General features: G+C 40.2%; 1 protein-coding gene across 1 annotated transcript in view; it reads left to right on the top strand.

Annotated features, from left to right (window-relative positions):
• The window catches only part of SLC39A8 (solute carrier family 39 member 8), a 44,050-nt gene extending 31,574 nt beyond the window's left edge, over positions 1 to 12,476 (top strand). The window contains exons 3-8 of the mRNA XM_024211742.3: positions 509 to 678; positions 2,544 to 2,666; positions 3,829 to 3,996; positions 5,387 to 5,594; positions 5,768 to 5,952; positions 11,191 to 12,476. Of these exons, the coding sequence (XP_024067510.1) occupies positions 509 to 678; positions 2,544 to 2,666; positions 3,829 to 3,996; positions 5,387 to 5,594; positions 5,768 to 5,952; positions 11,191 to 11,340 (1,004 nt within the window). The 3' untranslated portion in view covers positions 11,341 to 12,476. The remainder of the gene's footprint in view (positions 1 to 508; positions 679 to 2,543; positions 2,667 to 3,828; positions 3,997 to 5,386; positions 5,595 to 5,767; positions 5,953 to 11,190) is intronic.
• The last annotated feature ends 3,854 nt before the right edge of the window (positions 12,477 to 16,330 follow it).

Raw genomic sequence — 16,330 nt, 5'->3', positions numbered from 1 at the left:
CCTAGAGATCTGTGAGGAAGGGACCTACAAGTGTTCTGGCTGCTTCTCAGCTCTCCAATGGCAAATGATATTCAAATGTAGCCATGGTGGCTAGCAAGATAGTCTTATTCCTATGTCATGACTATACTGGCCTCTGGTTTAGCTTTTAAGCATTAGTCCCAGATTAAATATAGCAGGGCTAGATTCTCTATTTACTTCAGAATAAGCTGATTTGCATCAGCTGACAATCTGGGCCACCAAATCCTGAACTTCAGACCCCAGTGTGTTTTCAATCCTTGATGTGACTGGTTCCAGCATTTTGGTTTCCTTGTTTTTGTGGGTTCAGGTCAGCTCCTTTAAAGTTACACTGTACTTTTTATGATTTCTCTATTTGTAAATTCTAATGTCAAATGCAGTTCAAAACTGATTTGTGAACAATTTTTTTTATACTCCTGTCTATTCATCTGGTAAAAATACATTGTATATGATATTAAAACTCTTGGTATTTCTGCTGTGCTCTCATTCACAGTTTGGGGGTTTGGGTTCCTTGCCGTGACTATCATCAACCTGGCATCACTCCTTGGATTGATTTTAACTCCTCTCTTGAAGAAGCCATATTTCCCCAAGATTTTAACCTATTTTGTGGGCTTGGCCATTGGGACACTCTTTTCCAATGCGATTTTCCAGCTAATTCCAGAGGTAAGGAAGGGTATTCATTCTCTGGCTGTGGCACTTATCCATTTCCAAAGTGTTGTCATTTTTGAAGTGCACTATAGCCTGGGTCCTCAACATGTGCGTCATGACCCCTAGGGGAATTGTGAACACATTTGAGGGGGGCCTGACTACCATCTGTCTTTATGGCTAGATGGGTGGGGAACCCCCTGACTTTATTGTAACATGAGGGTGTGGCCTGGAAGAGATTGAGGACCATTGCACTACACTATGCTTCCATCACTGGAGAAAGGGGAAAAAAACATTACAATACATCTGAAGTTAACAAAATTACAACAGTGATCAATTTGTTCAGGTTCTGTATTGTATTGTGGCTATACTGGTAGAAGAAGGCTTAGGAATGTCTGTTGTAGTTCACTGTGTAGTAATATTGTTGCAAGAAGTAACAATAATGGAACCTTGTCTTACAAACTGTTAATAATGCAATCAGTCCCACAGACAGAAATGGGTCTACTCAAGTTAGTGTTTGCAGGCTTAGACCCAAGAGGTATCCACCAGGAAAACAGGCAACTTTTACTGTCACTTATCAAAGTGCTTGCAGTTCTTATTTCAGTTCATTGAATAAATATTAGTGGAAAGTTAATCTGCATCAGGGGATTTTATACAATAGTTTAAAAAATGCAGTGTCAACCATTGGGTTTTTTAAATATTGGACCTACATTTTCCAATAGGTATTTTGCTGACTGTACAGATACTTTTGTGTATGCCTGGTTTAGATATCTACGTGCACATGCCAGCACAGTAAGTTTTGTGCATCTAAATCAGGCACATGGAAAAGTTCATATGCACTTAGGAGTGGAACTCAGACTTTGGGCCTTATTTTCCTAGGCACTTGATTCAATTTTTGACAATAGTAATTTAGGTATTAAAGTCAGCATGGTAATTTTTACTTCATTGCATTTACTTCAGATCCCTTGGGCAAGCTAAAGTGTTATAACTGAATTCGGTCCTCAGAATGCATGCTATTACTACTGGTGGCAATGAGAGCTGCACATGCGTCTTTGAGGGTTAAATTAGGCCCTTATAGCCAAATTCTGCTTACTCTGTCCTTACACAGGTAAAATTCCCCTTCAAGTCTGTATCCTGACAGGTCCTCATGCAAGCAGATTTGTGCCCTCCCCACTCCCCCATTAAAATAACCATTAAAATAACAGAAGTTTCTTCCTGGCTCAGGTTTAGTGGGGATTTTAGCTGTCTGGGAAATACCTGTTTCTTCCTCAAATACTATCATGGGTCAAGAGACTCAACTTAGATCAAATAATGGCAAACCAATATCAAAATTGCACATGTAGAGAATTACCTGTTGTGGAAAAAGGTTATAGAAACAGACACGTTTATATATAATTTTCCACACATTTGGATTCATTGTGTTTGGGATTTTTGTTCTTGCAACATTCCACCATCTAGTAATTAAAATGACTTGTCATTATTTCATTTTAACCTATGACTATCGTGTACCTAAATTACTATTTGGAAGGGGAGGATTTATTTTCTATGCATACAGCATCCAAAACAATAGTTGCCAAATATATAATGGTTCTAAGACAGTAAATATTGCTTACTGGGAACAAAGCCTATTGAAGTAAATGGAGAGACTTTTGTGAGTGACTTCTATACTCTGTCTGTAAATTGTACCATTTTAATACATCAGCCCAACTATTGATGGCCTAACTTAAAAGTTTAGGTTTGAGTAATAACTTAGGACCCATTAAAGCCAATGGGTGGTAGGAGACACTCCGTCCTTCACAGGATCCAGTCCAACTAGTGTATTTTTTTTTCCTGAAAGTGTGTTAAGATTGATTAACCTGAATTGCTGTTACATTCTCTTCTAGGCATTTGGATTTGATCCTAAAACTGACAACTATGTTGAGAAAGCAGTAGCTGTTTTCGGTGGATTCTATATTCTCTTCTTTGTGGAAAGGATTCTTAAAATGATACTGAAGACCTATGGCCAGGTAGCTAACTGGACCAATGTATTTTGGTATATTTCAGCAAGTTCTATTACCAGTAGGCTTTTTTATATTACAAAATTGAGCCTTGGTTTTAAACAGCTGTTACATTTTTATTAGATAGTTGGTAGTTTGAACATATACAATATTTTACACGGATCTCAGTCTTACAACACCTCTCTGAGATACTTGGTTAAACGGAGGCTCAGAGAGGCTCAGTAACTGAGCCTAGCTCATGCAGAGAATTACAAGCAGAGCTGGGAATAGAACCCAGAAACCGAGTTCCCATCTCCTGTTCTAATCAGTAGGTCACACTCTATTCACCCTCAAGGACCAAATCCTGTGAACAAAGCCTGAATGAATGGGTTTTGCCTGGTGGAAAAACATAAAGGGCATTCTACCCTCGAGCCCTCCCTTGGGCACTTATGCAGATATTGTAGGGTGTAAGGAGGAGAAGTGGATACAGCCAGACACTCCCATCCATGAAGGTTTTGGCCTAGTGATTCCACACTGACTGTGCTTTCACCTCACTGCCAATATCCCCACATCCCGTCCATGTTCCAGTGCAGAAACCTTAACAGGAATTGTGGGTTCTGCACAAGCTCTCAGTTTTGTCCCCCTATCACACTGTATTTGTTGTCTTGTGTGCTCACGTACTGTCTACAGGATGTCTCTCAGAGCAGGGCATCTCAAACTTGTTCAGAGTTTAAATCACACCTCAACTGTCTGGTGTGCCTCCTCTTCTCCCTGGGAGATCCCTCAGCCCCATCTCCCCTGCTGTTGAAGATTACAACAGGGAGATGGTCCATACAATTGCATAACTTCCCTGTGGCAATTTATACTGATTACATACATGGAACAGGAACATTCAGTACTTGCTAATATATTTTTAGTTGTCTTTAGTGCAACTTAACAGCTGGAATTGAGAAGGAAAAATCACCACCTTGTGAAGAGCAAGCTTTCCATTAATAATCAGCAAATTCTCTGTGGACCACCAGTGGTCCTCTGACCAGTTTGGGAAGTTCTGCCTAACAGTATAATAAACACAAACATATATGTCCATCCAAATGGACAGCTGATTTTTCTTGCACAGTGTGTTTAGACACATTCCTATTCTGCAGTCTGTATTTTTATGGTTTTTTGTTTTGTTTTTTCTCCCCCCATTTAGACTGGCCACACTCATTTTGAAAATAATGAACAGAATCCTCCTCAGGCTAAGGGTAATCCACCCACACCACTGAAATCTAACAATGGGATGACATGCTACGCAAATCCAGCCGTAATAGAGCCTAATGGAAATCTCAGTTTTGACACAGTCAGTGTGGTCTCTGCTCAGGTATGAACATTGTTTTATTTAATGTATTGTTTGTCAGTTGGTTGTATAAGCTTATCTAGGAAGAAGAGATAACAAGCTTTTATAAACTGCCAGCTCATGACTCACTTGAGCAATATGAAAAAGTTATTTTGGCAAGGTTGCAGAGTCAGTGATGCTCTCTTTGTTAGCTGCCAAGTCAACACTAACATAGAGCAATGTCAGCACAGGTAAGATCTGAATCTGTATTTTATATTCTCATTTACTAACATCAAATTTTAATTGTTCAGTATCTTCTATCTTTCACATAGCAACCCCCTCTCTTTTTTTTAATAGTTTATAATTAAACACTTCCTACAACTATTTTTGTAGTTCTCTTGTAATCAGAGGAATATGGTATTACATTGATGTATACAGCGTTTGCTAAAGAGAAAGGGCGCTGTTTCCGTAACTTCAGTATATATTTAACTATCCATTTCAAGCGCTAGCACTAGTTAATTGATTTCCAAGAGCCGTTATGTACAAATGTTTTTGTATTTACAAATGTAGTAGGACAATTACTGTAAATTGTAGGTGCAAACATCTAGGAAACCACACATTTTTCAAAGGAGACAGTTCATTTTGTGCTTTATCTGCCTGAAGGGGTTCATTACTACATGGTGCCAGACTTCTATTTCTACCTCTGGGATACTGGAGTGAGTCCTAAATGTTCATACTCAGCAGCTCTGCACGAAGCTGTGTTTTTTTAAAACTTAGAACCATTCAGCAGCACAGTGAAAACGACTTACTAGCAATGATATTGAACATACACTCCTTAGAAACTGATTTTAACCCCAGGACGTGACTTGCAGGGCCCAAACTTACAAGTGAAACAATCGATGATGCTCCTGGATGGCTATCTAGGGCTTTATAGAGGTGCCCATCAGCAGGGTATCCGAGTGCTCAAGTAAGAATGACAGGGACTGGTAATATGATAGCCCCCTTTCATTTCTAATTAAGTGGTTGGGGTGGAGGGTAAGTGATGGCTTTTTAGTACCCTATGTGAACCCCAAGTTTGTATTCTGTCTAATTTTTCATGGATTAGCGTGTGAATTGTAAAATCCACTACCCCAGTTCTCACCCTTGGTGTTTGTCTCAGCAGATGAACCAAGGGCTAAATGGGCATTGAGATGCCATTTCACAGTCAGAGTGGTGATCCCTCCACATTTGGGCCAAAGTATATTCACTCAGTGATGTGGGAAAGTGTGTGCAGCAGCTACCTGTTCAGTGTCACCTCTGGGGACAAAGAACTTTTGGTCTTCATAACAATTAGTACTTTACCTTTTAGCAGCTCTACATTAAAAAAGGGAAATAAATCCATTGGCTTCTTTGCAGCTGTTTAATGCTTCACATAATTGCTATGTTCTTTCTGCAGGAAGAGAAAACCCAAAGCTGCTTATGTAAATGTTTAAAGGGACCCACATTGTCAGAGATTGGAACAATTGCCTGGATGATCACGCTGAGTGATGCCTTGCACAACTTCATTGATGGTCTGGCTATTGGTGCGTCCTTCACCCTGTCTCTGCTGCAGGGACTTAGTACATCTATAGCAATCTTATGTGAGGAGTTTCCTCATGAACTGGGTAAGATGTTTCCATTAACTCACCTGTCAGTCATGTTAATGCTGACTGAAAATGTTCTTCAGTATTTATACAAAAGAGGGTTGGGTTATAACTTTCATACAAGTTACAAATCTCCTTTCAAACCTTCAGAAAATAATCACTTAACGTCCTCTCCCACCCTTTTTTTTCCCCAGGGGATTTTGTCATTTTGCTAAATGCAGGAATGAGCACCTACCAGGCTCTGTTTTTCAACTTTATTTCGGCATGTTCCTGCTACATTGGTCTGGCTTTTGGTATATTAGTGGGCAGCAACTTTGCTCCTAACATTATCTTTGCAATAGCTGGCGGTATGTTCCTGTACATTTCTCTGGCAGATATGGTGAGATACAATTTCATTTTATTTATTTATGCATGCATAGGAATATAGGCATTTCCACAGGGGAACTGAATAATGGTTCATTCACTACACTTTGGTATTCTGTCCTCTGATCCCGATAGGGGATGTGACTGACTTCCCTGGGGTGCAACCGGGAAGTGGGGTACTGCTGAGCTCTGTCTCACTAACCTGGCCCCCCTCTCAAGCTGTGAGGTTGTTACAAGCTGCAGTTCTCTCCAGGTCTTGCACTTACACAGCCCTAGACAAGCAGAGACATACCCAGCTGCAGTTACATGAATGCTTCTCCTAGCCACTCATGAACTAACAATAGAGAGGCTTCGACCAGTCCCTCCCCCACAAGGGTAGGTGCCCAGAGCTGTACTGTCTTGCCCTGGTCAAAAGCCTGACCAGTATAAGTTTATTTCCCAGTCCACCCCTCCCTCAACGTGGAGAGGACAATGCACCAGCCCCCGTTCCTGAGCAGATTTCCCCTTGCATATCAAACACATTGTTTTTAGGTAAAAAATATAAAACAGATTTATTAAGTACAGAAAGATTGATTTCAAGGGATTATAAGTAAGAATGTACAGATCAAAGTTTGTTACCCAAGAAATAAAACAAAATCGCAGTCTAAGCTCTATCCACTAGACAGGATTTGAATCAAGCAGTGTCTCACCCTGATGGTGCAAACAGTTCACGAATCTTCCATACACAGGCTAGAAATCCCTTCAGCCTGGGACGATATCCCTGGTTTAGTCTTTGTTCCTAAGGGGTTTCCAGGTGTTCAGTTGTAAGGGGAGTGAGGCCAAGTGATGTCACTTCCTCCTTTTATAGCTTCCTTCATGTGGAGGGAACTTTTGTTCCAAGCAAAGTCCCCAGCCCACTTTATGGAAAAGCACAAGCATAAGATGGAGTCCCTTGCATGCGTCAATGACTCATAGAAGCCATTACCCCCATACTGGCTGAAGCATCCACATGAAAGCCCATCAGGTGAAGATAAGCTTTTTTTATGGCCTATTGTGTTTCTTAATGGGCAATTACCTTGGATGGTTCATCCACCAGCTGCTGGCTACTCTGGATATAAACTGCCTTATGGGTGTCATTCCAGGAGCAAACACATTTGAAATATTGGTACATAGTCAATATTAATAGCTTCAGATACAACGACAGCACATACAATCCAACAGGATATTAACGTTTAACAGATCAATACTTTTAGAGTGATACCTTACAAGGCATACTTTGCACAAAACATATCAATTATATCACCATGGTAAAAATATGGGGGTGTCAGGATATTGCTTTGGGGTGCAGAATGTCACAGCCAATATATCAAAGTGAAAACCTTCTTAGTGCACCTAGCCAACTGTGCAACACTATATGACTGGAGAAAAATTCTCTTACCCCAGCAGCAATCTGTATTAAGAAAAAATCCTCTTGTAAGGTTGGAAACAGTCACAAATCCACCCAAATTTATACATATTCAGACAGAATTATTGTCACTTGTAATTTGATCAAATTTATGCCAGACAAACAACAGATAAGGTGGAATAGGTAGGGGCCCAAGTTACTGAGTTCCAGGGTACTGGGAGGCTCTTCTGCATTTCATGATGGTTGTCTCAAGCCTCTGGTCTGGTATTTCTGAGCCTTGAGCCTTGATCACTTGGTACCTTTTCACATTACATATTCATTAGCTTTCCTTCACTCAACATTAAGCATTGTCTTATGTAACTTTTACAATATGCACATGCAAGCTTCAATTTACATAACTTTTGCTCTCTATACTGTTTTCATATCTTCGTTATCTTACTCATGTTTTTCCAATATAGGGACTTAGCATTATATTGTGTGTATCAGATAAGAGGAAGTTAATTAGCATAAGTCCTCCAACACAACACCATCTTTGTCATTATATTTAGAGTAGCTCAACTTAAAACAATTGTTATTAAACACATTATATGGAGAACACCCTGTCTCCATATCCATTGCTCTTCTGTTTTTAGGTTATCCATTACAATTGTATCTGAAAAAAAATTATTCGAGTGCTCTATACAGAGGTCTGATTTTCCACTTCTCTCCTGATTTTCACACTCCTCTGTCTAGAAGCAGGTAGGATTAATTAGAACTTCATTTCTCTTCTTGTTCTTCTCTCCCCTGTTCTGAGAGCAGGCAGAGCAGAGCTTTTGTTAATGACTTGCACATGTGGGTGAGAGAGTGTGTGTGTGTGTGGGGGGGGGGCGGGAAAGGACTTGACAGTGATGGGCTTACTTCTGAGAAGACTGTCTTCTGCTCCCACTAGTCTTAACCTGTTTGAGGGGATTGCACTTGCCTTGGGAGGTCATGAAGGGAGAGGTAGTTTGAGCTGACTTAATATCACCCCACTGAGAGCTTTGCAGAAAACAAACTAACAACACAACCAACCAAGACTAGAACTTTAAACTTGATTCAGCAGTCGACAGTAGCCAGTGCCATGATTTGAGGTGGGGATGAGAAGCAGCAGCTGCTGGGCTGTCTTTGTCAGCAAGTGAACTGCATTCTGCACCACTGAAGTTTAGTGGTTTTGGATTTATTCCCAACTACCCAGGTTACAATAAGTGAGCCTGGTGGTCACAAATGAATGGATCACTGCATTTTAGAGGTTTGTGTCTGACATGATAGAAGGTCATCTGGACACACAGGATAGGGCATCGTCTCCTGGCATATTGCAGGTTGAAATAAGCTTTTCAGTTATTTTGTATCAATTCCATGCAGAGTTCTAGGTTGCACGCTTTTGTCCATGGTGGGGTAGGCACCATGTATTGATGGTGTTGTCTAGTTCTGAGAAGTCTCTCTCTCTGTACCCCACTAGCATTAGTCCTGGGTTTTTCCCTGGGTTCAGCTTCAGCCAGCTGCTCCTCATCTAAGATCTGATGTTGTTCAGGTGCAGGATAGCTGGAGGTGGTATAGTTTATAGGGGAGGGGAAAGGGATAAATAGCCCAGTGTCATCTACATACTCCTGGCAATTAAAGCAATAGCATCTGATAATCTTCCCCATGGGATTTAATGTAGACATTCCATAAGGTTGAAAGGAGCGTGGTGGAACTTTAGAGACTAGGCCCTTGGTTGCAGAAGTGCTGTTAACCATTGCTGTCCTCTGGGTGTGGTCTGTTAGGAAGGATGAAAACATTTGGGGGGTACTGCCACTAAGTCAGTCCAGCAGTATCTCATGATGTAGCTTTCAATTGCTGCAGAGAGAGAGAGAGAGAGAAAAAGTTTGACTGGCAGTGCCAGGAGAGAGACATTCATTGGGACAGCCAGTATCATTTCCATGTCATACCCTCAGCTGAAGCCTGATTGGGAAATTGGCTCTTGCTAGGTGATATGAGGCTGCCTTTGATCAGCTTATAAATAATCCATCCCAAGGAAAGGGAAGTTAGAGATTATTTGCCTGTAGTTTGCCAGGTCAGTGCATTTGGGAGTGGTTCTAGAACAACATTTTTCAAGGTAGGTGGTAGCCTACTTTTCAAAGAAGGAGTTAATAGCCTGTGTTATTAGAGAGCCTAAATGTTCACTGCTGTGAAGTATGATTCAGAATTATAGGGAGTGGCTCATAGGGAAGGAACTATGTCCAGGATCTCCTACCGTTTGAATGGTCCTTACGGGAGGCATGGTATTATCTGGAGCAGCGAACCGCGGCCACTGGGAGCCGCGATCGGCTGAACCTGCAGACGCCGAAGGTACACAAACCGGCCTGGCCCGCCAGGGGCTTTCCCTGCACAAGCGGCGGAACAAGTTTGGGAACCACTGATCTATTCCATGCTTGTTTGTTTCTTCCTTCCACACAAGTGCAACTTGGTCAGAGAAGGCAGATCATTCTTCAACAGTTTGTGGAGGAGCTTGGGGAATACACTACAGGTTTAATTAAGCAATATACACTCCAGCTCAGCTGGATATAGACTTTGCATTAACTATGGCTGATGAGAAAGTGGCTGTCTGTATAGGACACTGGAGCAAGTCTGAAGGAATTTCTTGTTCCAGAGACCTTGATCTTCAGGTGTGTTTTAGCTAGTGGCTGCTTGGTCTCATTCCTTCAACAGTTCCTGTATTATTTGGCCTAAGAACCTGGGAGATCAGTAGAGGCAGTGGAGGGGAGGTGCTGATTAGAAGCCAATATCACTAGCAGTGGATATTTTGTGATTATAGCATCTCATTAGGTCATCAGTGCCTTGACTATCTGGCTGCGTAAGAGTGCAGTGGAAACGTACTAAGAAAGCTTGGCCTTGTTACGTAAGAGGAAGTGTTTTGATAACCATTAGCAATAAATGGTGGTCCATCCATAGTAGCAATATAATTTTGTGTTGGCTTTATACATATCCACATTGAATATAAGGTTCCATGTGTGGCTACAGTTGGGTGGAACCTGAGAGCAGCCTATAGTTGATAACGTGGATGTGAGGAGCTCTAGGTTAAAGGGAGTGTTGACATGGGTGTTAAGGTCTCCTGTCACCTTTGATGACTGTCTTCATTGACTGCTAGGAAACTCAACTAATTCTATAGTATGTTGCTTCAGTCTTCTGGTCCAGTGTGTTGAATTATCATACTTCCTTATTGTTACATGAAACTGTTTGATTAAAAATACATCAATCTTCCTTTATTAGAGCCTGTCCCTTTAGTGCATTTGTACCTTAGGTGAAGGGATATATATCTCACCACAGAGTCATTGCCCTTTCTGCCCTGATTTACCATCAGCTCATCAACGCACTTAAGAGCTCACTTAGGTGTTCCAGTTCTGACTGGATGTATGCATTTTCAGTTCCACTGTGTTAGTTTGTAGTTGTGCCCCAGAATCCTTATTTTGCATTCCCCGAAAGAGCCTAGAGAGGTCTGACTGCAGCAGTACTTCAAATGACAGACCACAACATCCTTTTTATTATAATTGTGTAACTTGGCAAGATGGCAGCAGCTGCTTGTATTAACATCTGGCCTAGTAGATGGATCCCCATCGATTCCTGATGTCATATGGTTCAGATCTGGATGACCTCTCTAGATTACAGTTCAGGAGAATAGACCACTATTTCAGTTTTCCCATCATTGGTGAAATGGGCCCTTTGACCTATCCCTACCACTACCTCTCCTTTCTATTAGATTTAAGATCCAAACACAGCTATAAAGTACAAAATAAAAATCACCATCAAGATGCTAAATTACATATTCTACCACAAGATGGCAACAGTTACCTAAAAAATAAACCTCTCTTCTAGTTCCCAGAGTTGAGCGACATGCTGAGAGAGGAAGTGACTGGAAGGAGAACAGATTTAACCTTCTTCCTCATTCAGAACGCTGGTTTACTAACAGGATTTGCTGCTATACTGCTGATTACCGTGTATGCAGGAGACATTGAGTTGGAATAATGAGATTCTGAAGATGGCACTGATAATGAAGGATATTAGTAAATTAGAAATGGAAGAACTCTTGAAATCCATAAAGGGACTTTAAATTAATCTACCTGGTTTAAAACAATGAACCTGTTTTCTTCTGCAAATCACAGAAAGCTAGCCTCTTCTTTTAGGACTCCCAAGTCAGTCCTAAAAAATGGGCCATCAACTTCTGAGTATTACAAGCAATGGCTTCAAACACTTGTGAAGGTGTCAGACATACCTGCACAATGGTAAAAAGAGGACGTTATATTCAGTGGAATTAAGCAGAAGGCAGCTATATGTATTCCATATGACTTGGACTTAAACCAAAAAAAAAAAAAAAAAGTTCGCCAGGATGGAACTTAGTACAAAAGAAAATGGTAAGGTTCATACTCTTAATTTAACGGTGATGAAAACTAATCAGCTTGGAAACTGCCTGCTTTCATGACTTGTTGCAGGGTTTCCCTATAAGCATATAAAAAACCCCAAACGATTTCAGAATAGATATAAATGATTCTAAATTCTAATTAACACTGGAAGGAAAGACAGCAGTTAATGCTTTTGATCTTTTCTCTTTAAGTGCACTAAGAGATTGTGGATTTATTTTGAGAACAATTTTTTAAAAGTAAAAACTTTGTATTAAATTTGACAATTTATGAATTCTGTAATGTTTTAAAAGGATTGTGTATTTTAAGTTTTACAAATACTTTGCCTTGAAATGTTTGTTTTATATTCAGAGATATATCAAGTTCCATAGATATTACTCTGGGGGGAGGGGGGGGGGAATCAATTTTTGGTTTAGCTTTTGTAAGGTCTCAATGCCAACATTGACAAATGGCACTAAAAAAAAAAAGTTATGTCAGCAATCAAGGGGTTTCTGTAATGAGTAGTTTCCTTGTACAAAAGTTCAGTATTTCAAGGAAAATATGCATTTTTGAAGGACCAATCCTGCATTCCTTGGACTCACAATAAAAATTAATGTTTTGAATCAGTTTTCCAAAATCATGCTTGCAAGAACCCATTTTTAAAAAACAAACAACACAACTGGCCTGGTATTGTGGGTTGGAGATTTTCCCACCTCACTTCCTACCTGTAGAGGTTGGACTTTTCCCCATTTGTTAAAATATATCTTCGAGGCAATAAAATTGATTTGAATATTTTAATTGTATCTTGGTTTATGATAACATTATATAAATGTTATATTTCAAGGTTGCTAAAAGATGGAACAAGTTTAAAGCAAACTGCATGGGAACGCTAAATGTTATTGGTTAGGTTTGATTTTAAAAATATGTATACAATATAAATATTTTGTACAGTTTGCTATATAGAAACTGTATTTATCAGCCATCCAAATTTCAGGCATCTGGAAGGAAAGGTATCCTGACCTCACCCAGTATTCTCTCTCTCCCCCCTCCCCCTCTTTTTTTTTTTTTTTTAAATCATTGTTTATTGGCTCCTTTGGTTTTATTTCCTTGAGAACAAGACCGAGCGAGCCTTTATAGTGATCAGTCCCTGGAACAGCTACAGTTTTTATGCAGGTGATCACTCCCCATTGATCAAATTATATGCTCATGTAGCACTTTTCATCCATAGAGCCAAAGATGCTTTGCAAAGGAGATTAAGTATTGTCTCCATGTTACCAGTGAGGTAACTGAAGGGCAGACTTCAGATGACTTGCGCACGGTCACACAGCAGGTCAATGGCAGAGCCAGGAAGAGAGCCCAGGTCTAACTTATGGCCTAGATTCCAAGGCCAGAAGGGGCCACTGATCATCTAGTCTGATCTCCTGTATAACACAAGCTATAGAACGTCTGTAAAATTCTTGGACCATATCTTTTAGAAAAAATCTGATCTCGATTTAGAAGTTTTCATTGATAGAGAGAATTCACCACAACCCTTAGTTGTTCCAATGGTTAGTTACTCTCACTGTTAAATTTACACTCTATTTCCACTCTGAATTTGTCTGGCTTCTGCTTCCAGCCATTGAATCATGTTATATTTTTCTCTCCTAGATTGAAGATGCTATTATTAAACATTTGTTCTCCATGTAGATACTTAGACTGTAATCAAATCACCCCTTAGCATTCTCTTTCTTGGGCCCAAAGAGCTCAAGCTTTTTAGCATATCACTGTAAGGCATGTTTTCTAATCCTATAATCATTCTCTCTGTTACCAACATCCTTCTTGAACTGTTGACACCAGAACTGGACACAGTATTCCAGCAGTGGTTGCACCAGTGTCAAACAAGAGGTAAACAAAACCTTTACTTCAACTCTAGATTCCCCTGTTTAAGCATCCAAGGATTACATTAGGCCTCAAGTTTGCAACACTACACTGGGAGCTCATGTTCAGCTGGTTATCCACCAAGACCCCAAAATCTTTTTCAATCACTGCTTTCTAGGATAGGGTCCCCCTTCCTCTAAGTATGGCCTATATACTGAACCACACTGCTGCCTACAGCTGGAATATAACAACTTAGGCAAATGGCTTGATTTAATTCAGTTCTGTGTGATAGCAGGGCTAGTCATTTGATACCCCTTTTTTAAAGGGTACAGGGATAGAAAAATAAAGTATGTATTTGGATTCCAGGAGTGTCTGAAATGTGCTAGACTTTGTCCATACACGGAGGAAGATATAGTCTCTGCCCCATACAAGTCCTTCACTTCCATGTGGAATATCAGGTACATGTTAACAAACAAAAGCTGACAATTTAAGACTGTGGGTAGACACTCCCCATTAACCCTCATGTTGGAAACATGGAAATAAATCAAGGGAAGAGACTTGTACATTCCTTTCCACTTTGATATACTGCCTACAACACTGTCAATAACACACTCCAATGCTCCTTAAAGCTTTCACTTGGTCCAACAGATACCCAAAACCAATATGTATCTCAGCTTCAAACCTGACCTCTAATGCAAAGCCTTAACAGTGACCTTGTATGCTTTTATATCACATGTCAACAGATCAGTACATCTGTCACACAATCCATGCACCTAAGATGTTCCACCTTGACAGTGGCTTTAGCCATGTTTCTCTCATAATGTGTTTGCACTACCCCAGATATGTGGATCCAGCTTGCTGCCATGGTCACAATTATGGCTAAAAAGCTATAAGAGACAGACAAACACTACCAATTGGCATAGGAGAAGCAACAATATGGACAAAAGACAGGTCCCAGATTTCTTCCAATAGGAGTACAAAGAAAAAGTGTGACAAGCCAGTGAAAACAGTCCGAGATTTTTGAACTTACTTTTTCTGTACCAATTCATTTAATGCACCTGTTAAGGTGGAGTCAAAAGTTCAGTTTAACTATGGAATCATGACCAGTGCTGCCACAATTTGGGCAATGAATGGTCACCTGTCTACTCCGTGTTCTCTCACTCAGGCAGTGGAGGATTAAGCATGTGTATGTTAATAGCTCAATCTTACATACCACTTATACTAATACAAAAGTACATTTCAGACAGCAAAGCTTTTCCTATTGAAACTGCTGGTGTCGTCATCTTTAGATCTACTAATAGGTTTACATATTTAGAGGTCTTACACACTATTAAAAGTTTCTAGTTTTGCCTGATCATGAATTTTGAGCTGTGTGAATTATCATAAATCTAGGCCTTAGCAGGGACAAAAGTTTTAGAAAAGGGACAAGTTTCTCACCTGTGCAATCCCAATGAAGTGAAAATTCAGTTAAGTCAACAGGGTTGCACTAGTGTATTTTGGCCCCAAATATGCTACTGTAATTTAATTTGGTATTATATGATTGTGTACATGTTTGCTAGAGCTGGCCACTAACTTGGCATTTAAAACATCCAATAGACATTTTGAATTCAAATTGTACCTTACAATGGTCAAACAGCTTTTTAAACAATCCAAGAATTGCCTTGGAATCCAGTTTGTCTGCAAAGCAGACAATAAGCAATTTATAACATGAATGAGAGAGGCAAAGGAGCCCCCTGTACAGCTGAGTGGTAATCTGGTCTAGGATGATTACTAAATGTGGCAGATCAACCTCAGATGTTTGGGCTGAACAAACAACCACCACTTACACCAAAACACTTGTGTCATGACAGGACAACATGCTAATTGGTCACTTGCTAAGGATTCTACTCAGAATTCTTTACTTAGGCCTGCTACCATTGACTTCAATGGAGTCTTGCCTGAGTGAGGACCGAATAAAGATGGAAAGATTTGGCCCTAGATAAGCATGTTATTTACAGGAACAAGTTTGAGAAGAGAGACTAACTTTGATTGTCAGTGTACAAACTGCTACCAATCTACACTGTATGAGAAGACCCAATCTAGCTCTTTGTTACATTAATACCCCTGCCCCCCCACACCCCTGTTGATTCCAATGGGAGTTGTGTACATTTATACCTAATGGCAGATTGTGGCTCCATTATAATGGAGCCACAAGATTCACAGAATAGCATAGCTGCCTTATCAACTCCTGCAGTACCTGATGCTCATTCTCTCTGTAGAGTTTAGAGGAAACTCCCTCCACTATCTCACAATTCAGTATATATTGGTTTGACAAGTTAAATGAGCATGGCTAAAATCAAAAGCAGACCGAAGGCCTCATGGCAGCTAGAGATAGATACAACAAATGAAGCATCTGCCCACACTTCGGTTACATAATGTGTTTGGGATTTCATTCCCAATACATTCACCTTCTTATACCTATACAGTATCTTTACACTTTTTATTGTGTAAATTTAACTGAGCAACCAGGTGGCTGAGGTAATATCTTTTATTAGACCAACTTCTGTTGGTGAGAGACAAGCTTTTGAGCTTACACAGAGCTCTTCTTCGGGTCTGGAAAATGTACTCAGAATTTAAACTAGTGATTGTTAGTAACTAGTTGGATAATGGCATCTGTATCCAGTTCTTTATCTTGTGATCAAGTCTTGTATGGGGAAAAGGATATTTGCCAATATCCTTGCTTGATTTTGAAGTCACAACCCACTCAAGTTACAAATCTCCAG

The sequence above is a fragment of the Terrapene carolina genome, unplaced genomic scaffold (genome assembly GCF_002925995.2).
Source record: "Terrapene carolina triunguis isolate 2854851 unplaced genomic scaffold, T_m_triunguis-2.0 Scaffold706, whole genome shotgun sequence".
Taxonomy (NCBI): Eukaryota; Metazoa; Chordata; order Testudines; family Emydidae; genus Terrapene; species Terrapene triunguis.
The sequence above is the reverse complement of the archived record's forward strand: the minus strand, read 5'-3'. Positions and strand labels throughout refer to the sequence as shown.